Source organism: Chironomus tepperi, unplaced genomic scaffold, assembly GCF_022539635.2.
Source record: "Chironomus tepperi strain 1889 unplaced genomic scaffold, CSIRO-AGI_Ctep_v1 contig_425, whole genome shotgun sequence".
NCBI classification, from domain to species: Eukaryota; Metazoa; Arthropoda; class Insecta; order Diptera; family Chironomidae; genus Chironomus; species Chironomus tepperi.
Genome location: NW_027226547.1, coordinates 176,386 through 192,841, shown reverse-complemented (window position 1 = coordinate 192,841; position 16,456 = coordinate 176,386). Strand labels below are relative to the sequence as shown.

Below are 16,456 nucleotides of genomic sequence, written 5' to 3'. Positions count from 1 at the left end.
ACAATATTATTGTTTATCATATAAAAATATTACAAGCCATAACAAATTCTATTAAAATTGTAAATTGGTTTGACCAAAAAAATACATACTGTGATGGCTTCGAGACATTTTCTGATTAGTGGTTTATGTACTGTAGTATTGTTTATTATTTATTTGTTTGCTAAACGATTTAATGCTCATAATCTTGTCACTTTTATGCATACATGCCATAAAATATGACTTTGCAAATATCGATTCTTGTACAAAATGATTTGTTTATATATTTCGTCTAGATTCTTCTACATTCTAAATAAATGTGGATGTAGACTTGATGTAAACATATTTCTATTATTTTGAGCCTTTTTAAATTATGACTATGTATAGGAATTTGAATCTATAAATTTAGCATGTAATCTATAATTCTCGAATTTCTATATTATAGTAACATTGCATACATGCATTTAATAATAAAAGTATCAAGTAAATACGAGAAGGAAAACATCATGGTCAGATAAGCATTCCCTGCATAAACTAACACTATTTTCTTTCCTTCAGATATATTAGCTTAAAAAAACTTCCAACCAAGTTGTTTTTATTCGAGTAAATATGGCTTTTTATGTGGACTCAAGAGTGCATATTTAAATACGTATCCAAACACCATTTCACATCCAAGTCTAAAATATGCGATTTAATTTTGATAAGATATAAAAGTAAAATTTTTATAATAAGCCTGACATGGTACGTAATGCCATAAATTCTCTTCTCTTCGCTGGTTCTACAGAGATCAATTGTGATCCGTGATCTCGCATAGATGTCGCCTGAAGCTGGCTCTTTCGCCGACTTTTACTTGCCAATTTCCAATGCTATTTCTATCAACAATTACCTTCCAGGCGTTCTCTCTTATTCGGTTTCTTGGGCTTCTTAGACCAACCCTGTATTTAAAAGAGCCTGGTTTAAATCTACCCCGCAATGTGCCTTGGATTGACGATTTCGACCTAAAGAAAATGAGTTTGGTGCATTATGGAGTGAAGTAAACATTACTCAGTTAAACTGCACTTAATTTCTTTAATTTAATAATTAAGGAGCGGATCTGTTGTAGAGCGGATCTGTTGTAGAATCTGGATCTATTGTAGATGTGCGACACAAAGAGAAGAAGTGAAATCTAATTTTTGAGAGACCTCATTGGTTAATAACTCCTTCACTCATGTACAATCATTTTCATATGTCATTAATACAGTAGATTAATCTGTAATCTTGAAGTATTACTTAGTCTTGATTAATTCTCATCACGTTTGATAAGATTAACATATTTTTCACAGCAGATAATGTTCATATTTTTATGAGCGTATGCATAATTTTTTGATATTTTGGGAATACCCTGAATTTACGTTATAAGCCACTACCCATTACTAAGCCACCAGCTTAGTAAAGAAATTTGACTCTGGAAAAATTTTGTATCCGTTAATAAGCCACTACCAAAAAGTCATTAATTAAACCAGATAAAATAAATTTTCCGATTTTAAATGACATATTCGGACATAAACTATGACGACTTCAGACAACTTTCCTGAAAACTAATCGAAATAAACAATAAAGGGGAAACTCGAAAGTTTCAATTCTTGAAATTATGTAGCTCTATTTATTTAATTCGACTTAGAATTTTAAAAATATTTGTCGACTCGAGTGTCGTCAAAAAATGATCGTTGCAAAAGTCAGACTAGCGCCATTTCATTTCGAAAGGATTCGACATTGATTTCGAAGGATTCGAAATTGTATGCGAAAATTCAAAAAATATTTTACCGTTGATATAAATGTAAACAACGAAAAATATTTTTTAAATTTATCAATTCTTTTCATGAAATTCCATGAAATTGAGACTCAAATGATCATTGATATCATTGCTCATTTGAAAGAAAACAGTTAGATGCATCATAATTAAAATAAATATTGATTTTTTGTTTGTAACGTATTTTTAGATTTTAAAAAATTTCAACGGTCATTTATTTTTTAAAAACATAGTTTTTATCCCCGTTTTTTCATTCAAATAATAACGGTCAATATTTGAAATGGCGCTAGTCTGGCAAAAGTAAGCAAAATTTAAAAGATCGGGGTATAAACATATGAAAATTCAAAACTATTAAAGTCGTTAAATTTTTGAATTCAAAAAGACCGTTAAGTAGAAAATATAAATTCATTTTGGATTTATATGTTGAAAATTCAACAATAAACAATCAGTAAAGACTAGAAAAAATTAATAATTTTTAAGATTTCTATGAAAATTTTCGTTTTTTCTTCATTTGTTTACATTTTTTACTAAGCCATTACTCGTTATTAAGCCTTTTTTTACAATTTTGAAAACTTTTTTCTTCCGATGAGCCACTGGCTTATAACATAAATTCAGGGTACCTATTTATTCAAATGATTAAGCAAGCATAGGATGGGAATACCTTAGTCTCTATTTAATAATTAAAGATCATTTAAGTTGGAAAACAAATATTTTATTTTGCAGATTTCAAAAAGTATTGCCTGAATTGTACAGGAACCAAATAGAAATGAATAGTTAGAAAATTCTATTCAGCACTCTCTAGCTCCCTGATGACATGCACAAATTTTTTGATTGCGAGCTTTGTCAGTTCATCAGTGATTTGATGATAGAACACGACACGTAGAATTTGCAAATTTTTGCAACTTGATTTAATGATGATTGGTTTTTGATCCTCATCACATATCCCTTTTTCAATCTCATTTTCCTTTGCTTCAGCTAATCTGTTGCTCAAATCTAATGCTGTAATTTTCTTATCATTTTCAGCAACTTTAACCATGAGTATGTTTGTGTGTAGATTTTTGACATCTACTTTGAATATTAAACTCTTTGTAGCATCAATAGCTTCTGCTAGCTGACGTGCATGTTCGTGATCGAATTTTAATTTTGGAACGATATTTTCGAGTGCATATAAACCTGCAGCTGCCAAAAATCCCACTTGTCTCATTCCGCCACCAAGTGCTTTTCGTAGGCGACGAGCTTGATCAACAAAATTCTTATTTCCCACGAGCAATGAGCCGACAGGACAACATAGATTTTTACTTAAACAAAATGAAACCGAATCAACGTCACGAACAACTCGAGAAACTGGCACGTTTAAATAATCGGCAGCACTAAAAACTCTTGCTCCATCCATATGAATCGATAAATTCTTTTCTTTACATACAGACGAAAGCTCCTCAATCCAGCTTAGCGGTAAGACTTTTCCACCTAAATTTGTAGAAATTTAGTTTAATGGATGAATTATATTTGTAAAATATGTTTAATTACCTGCCATATTATGCGTATTTTCTACAACTACTAACTGAGTAATCGGCTCATGAATATCAGCTCCTCTGATGTGATTTCTCAATTCATCAATTGAAAATGTTCCATCTTCTGCGTTTGAAAGTTTATGAACAAAAACTCCAGCTAATGAAGATGCAGAACCTTGTTCGTAACAAAAAACATGACTTGAACTTCCAACCATTACTTCAGAGCCACGCTTATTGCAATGGACCATTACTGAAAAATGTAAGTAAATTTAAATGGTTCCCAAAATCATCATAAATTGTTTTTAAAATTACTAGCTAATAAATTTCCCATAGTTCCAGAAGGCACAAATACAGCTGCTTCTTTGCCCAAAAGTTCTGCGACCTTGGCCTCTAATTTATTAACGGTTGGATCTTCTCCATAAACATCATCACCAATTTCGCTTTCAAACATCGCTTTTCTCATGTCATCTGTGGGGACAGACTTTAAGAAGAAAATATTAAGATTTATAAGTTTTCTCACTGACTATAAAAATTTAATAAGAATCTTACCAAAGTGTCACTTCGCAGATCTACAACACGATAGTTTTTCAATACAGAATCATCAAATACACGACGATAAATTGCCATTTTTATTAATTATGTGTGTTTTACGACTTGTCGAGGCAAACGTTGAGAATGTTATGATAAATTTAACTATAAAAACTCTCCTGAAACAGCTTATTCTCTCAAGACAAGAGAGTAGAGAAGAATTTTGAAATTAAAAGTATTTATTCTTATCAGCAAATTGATAAAAGAAAAGAAACAAAAATAGAATCAGCAATTAATTAAAGTTATCTGCATGGCAATTGAGATAATTTAATCATGATGCAGACCATAACATTTGAAATTTTATTTTCCAAAAAAAAAAAATGAAAATTTGAAAATGTTTACAAAACTTTTCGATTATATGCTCAGTTGATTCAGTTATTTTGGACAGTATTGTAAATATCAACTCGACGTTGAGCAAATATTGGGATATTTGATCTAACTTTGTCCACAACATCCAGATCTGTAGTTAAATATAGAGATTATTATTTTTAATGTCTTATTAAAATTTAAGTTTTTATCCTACCCAAATCAACAATGAATAATTCGTCGTCTGTCCCTGCCATATAGAGCATTTTGCCCCATGGATCAGCAACGTAAGAGTGACCAAAGGCAACATAAGGACCATTTAAATCCCTTCCTTGAGAAGTAAGAACAGTGTAGAGTTGATTGTCATTTGCTCTGGATCGTCCAACTAGCTCCCAATGCAAAGGTCCTGTTTTCATACCAAATGCACTTGGATAGACCAGCAAATTACATCCTTGCTTTCTGTATAATTTAGCAAGTTCCTCAAATCTAACGTCATAACAAATTCCCAATCCAATTTTAAAGTCTTTAATATCTATGATTGTAATTTCATTTCCAGGTGATAATGAATCTGATTCTCTAAATGTCATTTCATTTGGTATGTCTATGTCAAATAAATGCATTTTACGAAATTTTCCCATCAATTCTCCTGATTTTCCCCAGACTGTTGCAGTATTAAACAACTTATCACCATCAATTTCAGGAATTGTTCCACCAATAATGAAAATTTCTAGTTCCTTTGCTATTTGTGACAAAATATTTGTTGTCTCGCCAGGTATTGTCTCTGCATACACACCATAATAAGCATTGCTAATGAAGCTATTAAAGCATTCTGGAAGAACTACAAGTTCAGCACCTTTCTCTTTTGCTTCTCGAATTTTTTCCACAGCTCTAGCAACATTCTCAGCTTTGTTGGCACTGACTGTTAATTGAATGCAGCCTACTCTTAACTTTCTCATCGAATCAGACATGATGAATCTATGGAATTGAATTTAATAAAAATTTAAGAAAAAAAATTAAATGTCCAAATTCAAAATTCTCAAAAGCAAAAGTGCCAAATATGTAAATCTGATAAGAATTGACAGAACCTTGTTGGAGAGACATAAATTTAAAACAGAAACTCTCACAAAAATAAATTTATTTGCTCATAGTACCTAATCAACAAAAATTTAATATAATAAATTCTTCATATCATTTATTTCAATTGCACTTGGTTGATATCACTTCTTTTCAACTGTATCATATACATCGACACGACGTTGACTATATATCGGAATATTTGAACGAACTTTGTCTGCTATGTCCAAATCTGAAATTAAAAATTAACTAATTTCACTTCTTCATTTTCACTGTATAATTACTTACCCAAATCTAAAACAAACAATTCCTCATCAGATTCAGCCATGTAAAGAACCTTTCCCCATGGATCAACAACGCAAGAATGACCATAAGCAACATAAGATGCGTTAATATCTCTAGCAGGTGAAATTAAAGCAGTAAATAGTTGATTGTCGTTGGCTCTGGATCTTGCAAGCAATTCCCAATGTAATGGACCTGTCTTCATATTGAATGCACCTGGATAGACAAGCATGTTGCAGCCTTGTTTCCTGTATAATTTGGCAAGTTCTTCAAATCGAATGTCGTAGCAAATACCAATTCCAATCTTAAAATCCTTGACATCAATCATTGCGAGTCCATCTCCAGCTGATAGCGAATCTGATTCTTTGAATGTAATTTCGTTTGGTATGTCTATGTCAAATAAATGCATTTTGCGATACTTCGCTAGCAATTCACCTGATTTTCCCCAAACAGTTGCTGTATTAAATAACTTATCACCATCTCGTTCAGGAATTGTTCCACCAATAACAATAATTTCTAATTCTTTTGCAATTTGTGACAAAAGATTTGTTGTTTCACCAGGAATTGGTTCAGCATACTCAGGAAAATAAGATGTTCCATACAAGCTATTAAAACACTCTGGCAAAGAAACTATTTCAGCTCCTTTCAATTTTGCTTCACGAATTTTGTTCAGTGCACGAGCAACATTTTCGGTTTTATTGGCACAAACTTTCAGTTGAATGCAGCCAATTCTCAATGTTCTGGCTAGATGATTCATGGTGAACTAATGTTGTGGAATAGATATTTACAAGATTATAAACAAATATCGTGAGAAATTGCTGTGGTTTAAACAAATGTTACTCTTACCTTAAAAAATTTGTAAACAACTGCGGTAAACAAACAGCTGATAACAGATTGTAGAGTTCTGTGTGAGAAAATTGTAAGTCTACAATTATTTGAATTTTCAAATAACGGCTTAAAAAAATATCTCTATATTTTTAATTATATTGCTTTATTCAAACTGTCTTTCTGACAATTTTGATTTTTTTTTACATTTTTTGAATGCTCGTAAAATAATAAAATAAATATTAAGTATAAGCTTGAAAAATTCACTTATAGTTCCTATCACATTGTCATAAATTGGTCAACATTATCATCATTTTATGCTTTTTCTTCTGTTGAAGCTGTGGCAACTGATTGAACATCAGCGGCTTCAGTTGGTTCACTTGCACAAGCCAATGATGGATATTTTGCTTGAAGAGCAGCACGATATTTTGGATGGCTGATACCATAAACAATTGGATTGTAGACAGCATTTGCTTTGGCGAATAAACTTCCCCAGATTGTTGCGAGTGGTGTGATTTTGGTGCTTGTGAGAACTCCTGTGAAGTTGATGATCAAGTATGGTGTCCATGCCATGAACCACAATGAGATTGTCATCAATGCAACTTTAGCTAATTTACATTCTGCGCTTTGGTTGACATTTTCTGATGATCTCAAAGATGCAACATTCATTTTCTTAGCTTGTTCACGCATATTCTTCTCGTGAGCAGAAACGGCTTGCAAGATGAAGAAATATGAGTAGATGATTGAGAGAAGTGGTGTCCAGTATACGAAGAGAGCATAGAGCAAGATGTATGAACGGGTGTTCCATGAGTGTGATAAGTAATCTGTTCCACATGCAGTCATGTTTCCTTCTGGAACATATCTGCACCATCCGAAGAATGGAGCACCAGTCCAAATAAGAGCAAAGAGCCAGATGATTGCAATTTTGACCATAGCATCATTCTTGGACATTGGTTTGCCTGCAAGACCCTTTACGATAACATTGTAACGATCGAATGCAATCATGGTCATAGTCCAAATTGAAACACATCCGAACAATGATCCAGCAGCGGCATATAATTGACAAGCCAATGGTCCATATATCCAGGTTTCATGATAGCAGTTCATTACCATTGGTGGTCCCATTGTGAACATCATCAAGAAGTCAGAGAAAGCCAAGTTGACAACTAATAGATTTGAAGGCGTACGAAGTGATTTGGTAGATGTGAAGACGCTGATTACGACATAATTTCCAATCATTGAGACAAGTCCTAAGCAGAAGATGGTGAATCCGAGAATTGAATGCCAAAGAGGATTCATTGGTGCGAATTGGCCCCAGTGGTCACTTACTAAGTGACGCATTTCTGGTCGGACCAAATCAATAACGGTGATGTTACCACCAAATCCGGCGGATTGATATGCTGCATAGGCTACCATTTTTATTAAGTTAATGAAATTTCACTTTTGAAAAATTCAAACTGTTTAAATATTTTTCTTTTGTTAAAACTTTTATTCACTTTGATATGAGCTGAAGAAAATCGTTTGCTAACGAACTACTTCAAGCCCTATTACTAGTCGCAATGAAAACCAAATCAAGCTTGAGAAATTGTAGAAAATTCCTTCGTATTTATACACAACATAACCCTTTGACTATGTTCTTTTAATTTAATTATATTTCTTTAAGTTTTTAAGCCTTCTTGACATTGAAGTTTCATTTCCTTTCCACAGTAATTTATTTATAGTTCATTGAATTTTTATATTTACATACTTTTTAAAATTAATAAAACTTTGTTGAATAGAAAAAGCTTTTCAATATATCCAGTAATCTAGAATTCGTACTTTTTAAACAAATTTTAATTTTAAGCAGAGCTTTCAATATTTTGAAAATAATCATCATCAAGATGACATAATTAAATTGTCATGAAAAATTCTATTATTAAATTAAAATAAAAACCAGCCTTTTTTAATTAACATATTGTCGAATATTTATTAGAAATAATATAGTAATATTACGTACAAATGAGATATAGTTTTCTTTAAAATTATTAACAATACATTATAACGGACTTTTATAATTTAAAAATTGATTGAGGTGAAAATTTGGCGAGTAAAACTAAGGATACGTTCAGTTTTATTTACAGTAGAATTTCACAAAGAAAACATCAACTGAAAAATAAATAAATAAATTAATTTTAATTAAACAATCTAAAGACTTAGCGACAACGAGATAATAACAACTTGATACAACGAGATAATAACGAGGTAGATTGTTCTTTTTATTAGTAGTGACTTTCAAATAAATTCTTGGGTAAATTAATGTTTAAATAATTAAATTTCTAGATTCGTCGCCAAATGTTTTTAAGTAATATCATGACAAAAATAACTACATCATTTCTTCATTACAGACATAGGACTTCAGCATCCGTTCATAGGCTTATGGTAAGTGATGCATTTCACATTTTACTATCGGATGAAGCTTCATCGGAAGTGATTTTCGAGTGGATCTTTCCTGGCAAGTTGCTTTAAATGAAATTTGCTGAATTTACATTATTAATTTCTCGTATTGGAAGTCCTGAAATCCTGAACAAAATGAGTGAACATGTTTACTATATTTTCAAGTAAACATGCTTACTATATTTTCAAGAAGGTTTTTGATTAAAAGCACTAAATATGGATTCATATTTTAATTTCTTGGTAGATTTAAATAGTTTACTTTTTAGCTTCCATATTTTTTCTTGAGTTGTGGCTGGTTTTAATTCCAATGCACGACAATGAATATCAAATTACCATCATTGATTTTCATGAAATATCATCATGATTTTATAGAAGTTCAATAGAAGAAGTTGTTCTACAAAAAGTTCAGGATTCTTTTTAAATATTAAACAGTTTTGTCTTAAATTTTCTCGTGCTGCTCGTATATTAAGCAAAAGCTATAATATAAAGTCTTTTTCTTCAGATAATTGTGCTGCTTTTGTACAGGAAGAAATCAGCAGACATGATCTTTTCGATGTGAAAGATTTCGAAAAAGTCTGGCTCAATAGATTCTTGTTTAAAAATATCAAATTTATAACTTTAAACTTCTGCTTTTTAAACTTGAAATTAGATTAATGCGATTCATGGTTGAAAACTATTGTGTTGATGATATCACGATAATTTTATTGAGATCTTATTAGGTGCTTTTAGTAAAATAAACTATGAGTTTTAAGCATTTAAGAATTAAAAGGCAAATAATCTTTAAATTCAAAAATTTATTTAAGTATCTTCATGAGATTTTTTTTTTTACATTTTTTGGATGCTCGTAAAATAATAAAATAAATATTAACTATAAACCTAAGAATTTCACTAGTTCCTATCACATTATCATAAATTGGTCAACATTATCATCATTTTATGCTTTTTCTTCTGTTGAAGCTGTGGCAACTGATTGAACATCAGCGGCTTCAGTTGGTTCACTTGCACAAGCCAATGATGGATATTTTGCTTGAAGAGCAGCACGATATTTTGGATGGCTGATACCATAAACAATTGGATTGTAGACAGCATTTGCTTTGGCGAATAAACTTCCCCAGATTGTTGCGAGTGGTGTGATTTTGGTGCTTGTGAGAACTCCTGTGAAGTTGATGATCAAGTATGGTGTCCATGCCATGAACCACAATGAGATTGTCATCAATGCAACTTTAGCTAATTTACATTCTGCGCTTTGGTTGACATTTTCTGATGATCTCAAAGATGCAACATTCATTTTCTTAGCTTGTTCACGCATATTCTTCTCGTGAGCAGAAACGGCTTGCAAGATGAAGAAATATGAGTAGATGATTGAGAGAAGTGGTGTCCAGTATACGAAGAGAGCATAGAGCAAGATGTATGAACGGGTGTTCCATGAGTGTGATAAGTAATCTGTTCCACATGCAGTCATGTTTCCTTCTGGAACATATCTGCACCATCCGAAGAATGGAGCACCAGTCCAAATAAGAGCAAAGAGCCAGATGATTGCGATTTTGACCATAGCATCATTCTTGGACATTGGTTTGCCTGCAAGACCTTTTACGATAACATTGTAACGATCGAATGCAATCATGGTCATAGTCCAAATTGAAACACATCCGAACAATGATCCAGCAGCGGCATACAATTGACAAGCCAATGGTCCATATATCCAGGTTTCATGATAACAGTTCATTACCATTGGTGGTCCCATTGTGAACATCATCAAGAAGTCAGAGAAAGCCAAGTTGACAACTAATAGATTTGAAGGCGTACGAAGTGATTTGGTAGATGTGAAGACGCTGATTACGACATAATTTCCAATCATTGAGACAAGTCCTAAGCAGAAGATGGTGAATCCGAGAATTGAATGCCAAAGAGGATTCATTGGTGCGAATTGGCCCCAGTGGTCACTTACTAAGTGACGCATTTCTGGTCGGACCAAATCAATAACGGTGATGTTACCACCAAATCCGGCGGATTGATATGCTGCATAGGCTACCATTTTTAATAAGTTAATGAAATTTCACTTTTGAAAAATTCAAACTGTTTAAATATTTTTCTTTTGTTAAAACTTTTATTCACTTTGATATGAGCTGAAGAAAATCGTTTGCTAACGAACTACTTCAAGCCCTATTACTAGTCGCAATGAAAACCAAATCAAGCTTGAGAAATTGTAGAAAATTCCTTCGTATTTATACACAACATAACCCTTTGACTATGTTCTTTTAATTTAATTATATTTCTTTAAGTTTTTAAGCCTTCTTGACATTGCAATATTATTTCTCTTTCAATTTCCTTTTAAACTTTCTTGAAATGTATGAAATCTATCCGCAAACGTGAACATTTCAATTTCAATTAATACTTCGAATTTGAATTAATTATATCTTCAAGTAATTTATATTATTGCAACATTAAATTTATTATAAAAGTTTGATGAATTTAACAAAAATCATTAGTATTTATAAGTCCTTCGGATTAAGCTTCGTCAAATTTAGAGATTTTAAGAATTTTTCGTTTGATATTTATTTCAGAACAAATCATATAAATTTGCTTTATTTCTTGGCCAAACAAATGCTTTCGGCAATACAATTTCCATAGGCATCACGAAGATAGCCAGTATTGCAGTAGCATCCAGGCTGGTAAAAGTAACATATTGGTGCTGTAGTAGGAGTTTCACATTTTTTTTCACAACTTTTAGAAGGGCCAGATTGCAAATAAACCTCGTTTGCTATTTTGCAAGACTTTTGTAAGCATGTTAATTCAGCGATACAATTACCATAGGCATCACGAAGATAGCCTTGCTTACAATAGCATCCAGGTGTATAGAAAAAGCATATAGGTGCAGTGGTTGGAGTTTCGCATCTCTTTTCACAACTGGAAGATGGACCAGACTGTAAATATTCTTCGTTAGCTATTTTACAAGATTTTTGTAAACATGTTAACTCAGCGATGCAATTGCCATAGGCATCACGAAGAAATCCTTGCTTACAATAGCATCCAGGTGTATAGAAAAAGCATATAGGTGCAGTGGTTGGAGTTTCGCATCTCTTTTCACAACTGGAAGATGGACCAGACTGTAAATATTCTTCGTTAGCTATTTTACAAGACATTTGTAAGCATGTGGATTCAGCAATACAGTTGCCAGCTGCATCACGAAGAAATCCTTGTTTACAATAGCATCCTGGTTTATAAAAATAGCATATTGGTGCAGTGGTTGGAGTTTCGCATCTCTTTTCACAACTGGAAGATGGACCAGACTGTAAATATTCTTCGTTAGCTATTTTACAAGACATTTGTAAGCATGTGGATTCAGCAATACAGTTGCCAGCTGCATCACGAAGAAATCCTTGTTTACAATAGCATCCTGGTTTATAGAAATAGCATATAGGTGCAGTGGTTGGAGTTTCGCATCTCTTTTCACAACTGGAAGATGGACCAGATGCCAAGTATTCCTCGTTGGATTTTAAACAAGTAGTAGTTTGGGGCAAAAATGCATTAACGGTTGCATCTGTAATATTTAAATAATTTTAAATTTCTTTACTAAAAAATTTAAAACTTTTTCCGATTTAATAAATTACCAAATGCAAGTAAAGCAAAAAATAAGAAAATTTTGTTTTGCATCCTTTCTGGAGTAGGAACTCTTATAAACTGATGAATATTTGGATTATTATTGTTATCTCCAACTTAATAAAACACTTGAATCAACTGCAGATTATTTATTTCTTCCACATTCTAACATTTAACAAAAACAATTTATTTTAATAGGTGTATCTAAAGGCTTAAATATTTATGACTGCAGTTGTTATATTAATCAAACTACGTTGTAGGATATTCAAAAGTAGTAAACAAATTTACTTGCTACAATAAAATGAAATATGAATTTGAGAAACGTTTAGCTTGACTTTATTCTAATGGATGGCTTTATATTCTGTAGAACGAATCTGGATATCACTGACCATTGAAATTATTTACAATTACGAATTATTATTGATGCTTTTTCAGGATTTGGCAAACATTTTTGCATGAAGATGATACACCGCGTGGATAGATTTCATATATTTTGAGGAAGTTGAAAAAAGAAAACGAAAAAGAAATAAAATTACAATGTCAAGAAGGCTTAAAAACTTAAAGAAATATAATTAAATTAAAAGAACATAGTCAAAGGGTTATGTTGTGTATAAATACGAAGGAATTTTCTACAATTTCTCAAGCTTGATTTGGTTTTCATTGCGACTAGTAATAGGGCTTGAAGTAGTTCGTTAGCAAACGATTTTCTTCAGCTCATATCAAAGTGAATAAAAGTTTTAACAAAAGAAAAATATTTAAACAGTTTGAATTTTTCAAAAGTGAAATTTCATTAACTTATTAAAAATGGTAGCCTATGCAGCATATCAATCCGCCGGATTTGGTGGTAACATCACCGTTATTGATTTGGTCCGACCAGAAATGCGTCACTTAGTAAGTGACCACTGGGGCCAATTCGCACCAATGAATCCTCTTTGGCATTCAATTCTCGGATTCACCATCTTCTGCTTAGGACTTGTCTCAATGATTGGAAATTATGTCGTAATCAGCGTCTTCACATCTACCAAATCACTTCGTACGCCTTCAAATCTATTAGTTGTCAACTTGGCTTTCTCTGACTTCTTGATGATGTTCACAATGGGACCACCAATGGTAATGAACTGCTATCATGAAACCTGGATATATGGACCATTGGCTTGTCAATTATATGCCGCTGCTGGATCATTGTTCGGATGTGTTTCAATTTGGACTATGACCATGATTGCATTCGATCGTTACAATGTTATCGTAAAGGGTCTTGCAGGCAAACCAATGTCTAAGAATGATGCTATGGTCAAAATCGCAATCATCTGGCTCTTTGCTCTTATTTGGACTGGTGCTCCATTCTTCGGATGGTGCAGATATGTTCCAGAAGGAAACATGACTGCATGTGGAACAGATTACTTATCACACTCATGGAACACCCGTTCATACATCTTGCTCTATGCTCTCTTCGTATACTGGACACCACTTCTCTCAATCATCTACTCATATTTCTTCATCTTGCAAGCCGTTTCTGCTCACGAGAAGAATATGCGTGAACAAGCTAAGAAAATGAATGTTGCATCTTTGAGATCATCAGAAAATGTCAACCAAAGCGCAGAATGTAAATTAGCTAAGGTTGCATTGATGACAATCTCATTGTGGTTCATGGCATGGACACCATACTTGATCATCAACTTCACAGGAGTTCTCACAAGCACCAAAATCACACCACTCGCAACAATCTGGGGAAGTTTATTCGCCAAAGCAAATGCTGTCTACAATCCAATTGTTTATGGTATCAGCCATCCAAAATATCGTGCTGCACTCCAAGCAAAATATCCATCATTGGCTTGTGCAAGTGAACCAACTGAAGTCGCTGATGTTCAATCAGTTGCCACAGCTTCAACAGAAGAAAAAGCATAAAATGATGATAATGTTGACCAATTTATGATAATGTGATAGGAACTAGTGAAATTCTTAGGTTTATAGTTAATATTTATTTTATTATTTTACGAGCATCCAAAAAATGTAAAAAAAAAAATCTCATGAAGATACTTAAATAAATTTTTGAATTTAAAGATTATTTGCCTTTTAATTCTTAAATGCTTAAAAATTCATAGTTTATTTTACTAAAAGCACCTAATAAGATTATCGTCATATCATCAACACAATAGTTTTCAGCCATGAATCCCATTAATCTTATTTCAACCTTTAATAAAAACTAAGGAAATTTATAAGGCATAGTGGAAACATAAATTTGATCTTTTTAAATAAGAATCTATTGAGCCAGATTTTTTCGAAATCTTTTATTCACATCGAAAAGATCATGTCTGCTGATTTCTTCCTGTACAAAAGCAGCACAATTATCTGAAGAAAAAGACTTTATATTATAGCTTTTGCTTAATATACGAGCAGCACGAGAAAATTTAAGACAAAACTGTTTAATATTTAAAAAGAATCCTGAACTTTTTGTAGAACAACTTCTTCTATTGAACTTAACAACAATACAAGCTAAATCATTCTCCACTCTCCTTTCATGAAAATCAATGATGGTAATGTGATATTCATTGTTGTGCATTGGAATTAAATTAGCCTCAACTCAAGAAAAAATATGGAATCTAAAGCAAACTACCAAAATGTACCAAGAAATTTATCTATGAAACAATATTTAAATCACATCTTGTCTATGTGTCTATAATTTATGGAACGGTTTGTCAGTGCTTTCAAACAAAACCTTCTTGAAAATATAGTAAACATGTTCACTCATTTTGTTCAGGATTCAGGACTTCCAGTACGAGAAATTAATAATGTAAATCCATCAAATTTCATTTACAGCAACTTGCCACGAAAGATCCACTACAGAATCACTTCCGATGAAGCTTCATCCGATAGTAAAATGTGAAATGCATCACTTACCATAAGCCTATGAACGGATGCTGAAGTCCTATGTCTGTAATGAAGAAATGATGTAGTTATTTTTGTCATGATTAGAGATGTAAATACAAATACCCAAATACCCAAATATTTGGGTTTTTTCAACTATTTGGGGTTCCCAAATATTTGGGTTAAACCCCAAATATATTTGGACTTAAAATCATCACTTTTAGGAAATTTTTCATATGATCACTGAAATTTATAGTGTCAATTTTTTGCCATTTTGAAATCTCATATTTTGCAAATTTAAGCTTAAATTAAATCAATCTATCAATTTTTAAAACATTTATGTTGAATATAAGTTATAGTTTGGTTATATAATGTATCTTACAAGAAATCATAGTAAAGTTGCATAAATTCAGCAGTATCATAACAAAATCCTGCAAGTTTGTGGAAAAATTGAAGACACAATATGCGACCTACAGAGCGATAGATATATTCCTGCATGCAGGTAATAAAAAATAAAATCTGCGAAAAGGTAGTTCCTGAAGAATTAATATTTAAATATTATTTAATCTGCTGTTATTGTCTTAGCTCTTGTGGGTGCAACTTTGGTCCAAAGTTACAAGAATTAAAATATTAACTAGATACTTTTTTAGCTCATTGTTTTAATTCAACTAATCGGTGAATGACTTTCGCAATGATGTAAAAAAAGCTCAGCTATGTTCGTAATGAAGAAATGATGTAGTTATTTTTGTCATGATATTACTTAAAAACATTTGGCGACGAATCTAGAAATTTAATTATTTAAACATTAATTTACTCAAGAATTTATCTGAAAGCAATCATTAATAAAAAGAACGTTTTACCTCGTTATTTTCTCGTTGTTTCATCTCTGTCGCTAATTCTTTAGATTGTTTAATTAAAATTAATTAATTTATTTATTTTTCAACTGATGTTTTCTTTGTGAAATTCTACTGTAAATAAAACTGAACGTATGCTTAACTTTACTCACCAAATTTTCACCTCGATCAATTTTTAAATTATAAAAGCCCGTTTAAATGTATTGTTAATAATTTTAAAGAAAACTATATCTCATTTGTATGTAATATTACTATATTATTTCTAATATATATTCGATAAATATGTTAATTGAAAAAACGACTGGTTTTTATTTAAATTTAATAATAGAATTTTTCATGACAATTTAATTATA

At 31.9% G+C, this 16,456-nt stretch overlaps 7 protein-coding genes across 7 annotated transcripts; 1 reads left to right on the top strand and 6 right to left on the bottom strand.

Moving 5' to 3' along the window:
• Window positions 1–2,455: 2,455 nt before the first annotated feature.
• On the bottom strand, window positions 2,456–3,975 carry LOC139097646 (uncharacterized). The gene is made up of 4 exons (XM_070649540.1): window positions 3,826–3,975; window positions 3,589–3,757; window positions 3,293–3,526; window positions 2,456–3,232 (listed from the first exon to the last, which is right to left on the bottom strand). Exons 1-4 carry the CDS (start codon window positions 3,901–3,903, stop codon window positions 2,550–2,552), a joined length of 1,164 nt encoding a protein of 387 aa, XP_070505641.1. The 5' UTR covers window positions 3,904–3,975; the 3' UTR covers window positions 2,456–2,549.
• A 125-nt stretch (window positions 3,976–4,100) lies between these two features.
• On the bottom strand, window positions 4,101–5,158 carry LOC139097645 (omega-amidase NIT2-like). Its single transcript, XM_070649539.1, has 2 exons — window positions 4,388–5,158; window positions 4,101–4,324 (listed from the first exon to the last, which is right to left on the bottom strand). Exons 1-2 carry the CDS (start codon window positions 5,136–5,138, stop codon window positions 4,236–4,238), a joined length of 840 nt encoding a protein of 279 aa, XP_070505640.1. The 5' UTR covers window positions 5,139–5,158; the 3' UTR covers window positions 4,101–4,235.
• Window positions 5,159–5,288: 130 nt separating this feature from the next.
• On the bottom strand, window positions 5,289–6,406 carry LOC139097643 (omega-amidase NIT2-like). The gene is made up of 2 exons (XM_070649538.1): window positions 5,533–6,406; window positions 5,289–5,476 (listed from the first exon to the last, which is right to left on the bottom strand). Exons 1-2 carry the CDS (start codon window positions 6,281–6,283, stop codon window positions 5,388–5,390), a joined length of 840 nt encoding a protein of 279 aa, XP_070505639.1. The 5' UTR covers window positions 6,284–6,406; the 3' UTR covers window positions 5,289–5,387.
• A 121-nt stretch (window positions 6,407–6,527) lies between these two features.
• Window positions 6,528–8,049, bottom strand: LOC139097640 (opsin-1-like). Its single transcript, XM_070649535.1, has one exon. It carries the CDS (start codon window positions 7,765–7,767, stop codon window positions 6,667–6,669), a length of 1,101 nt encoding a protein of 366 aa, XP_070505636.1. The 5' UTR covers window positions 7,768–8,049; the 3' UTR covers window positions 6,528–6,666.
• Window positions 8,050–9,563: 1,514 nt separating this feature from the next.
• On the bottom strand, window positions 9,564–10,855 carry LOC139097639 (opsin-1-like). The gene has a single exon (XM_070649534.1). It carries the CDS (start codon window positions 10,817–10,819, stop codon window positions 9,719–9,721), a length of 1,101 nt encoding a protein of 366 aa, XP_070505635.1. The 5' UTR covers window positions 10,820–10,855; the 3' UTR covers window positions 9,564–9,718.
• A 14-nt stretch (window positions 10,856–10,869) lies between these two features.
• On the bottom strand, window positions 10,870–12,544 carry LOC139097642 (rh5-interacting protein-like). The gene is made up of 2 exons (XM_070649537.1): window positions 12,396–12,544; window positions 10,870–12,325 (listed from the first exon to the last, which is right to left on the bottom strand). Exons 1-2 carry the CDS (start codon window positions 12,436–12,438, stop codon window positions 11,370–11,372), a joined length of 999 nt encoding a protein of 332 aa, XP_070505638.1. The 5' UTR covers window positions 12,439–12,544; the 3' UTR covers window positions 10,870–11,369.
• A 352-nt stretch (window positions 12,545–12,896) lies between these two features.
• LOC139097641 (opsin-1-like) lies at window positions 12,897–14,444 on the top strand. Its single transcript, XM_070649536.1, has one exon. The coding sequence runs from the start codon at window positions 13,189–13,191 to the stop codon at window positions 14,287–14,289; it is 1,101 nt and encodes a 366-aa protein (XP_070505637.1). The 5' UTR covers window positions 12,897–13,188; the 3' UTR covers window positions 14,290–14,444.
• Window positions 14,445–16,456: the final 2,012 nt, after the last annotated feature.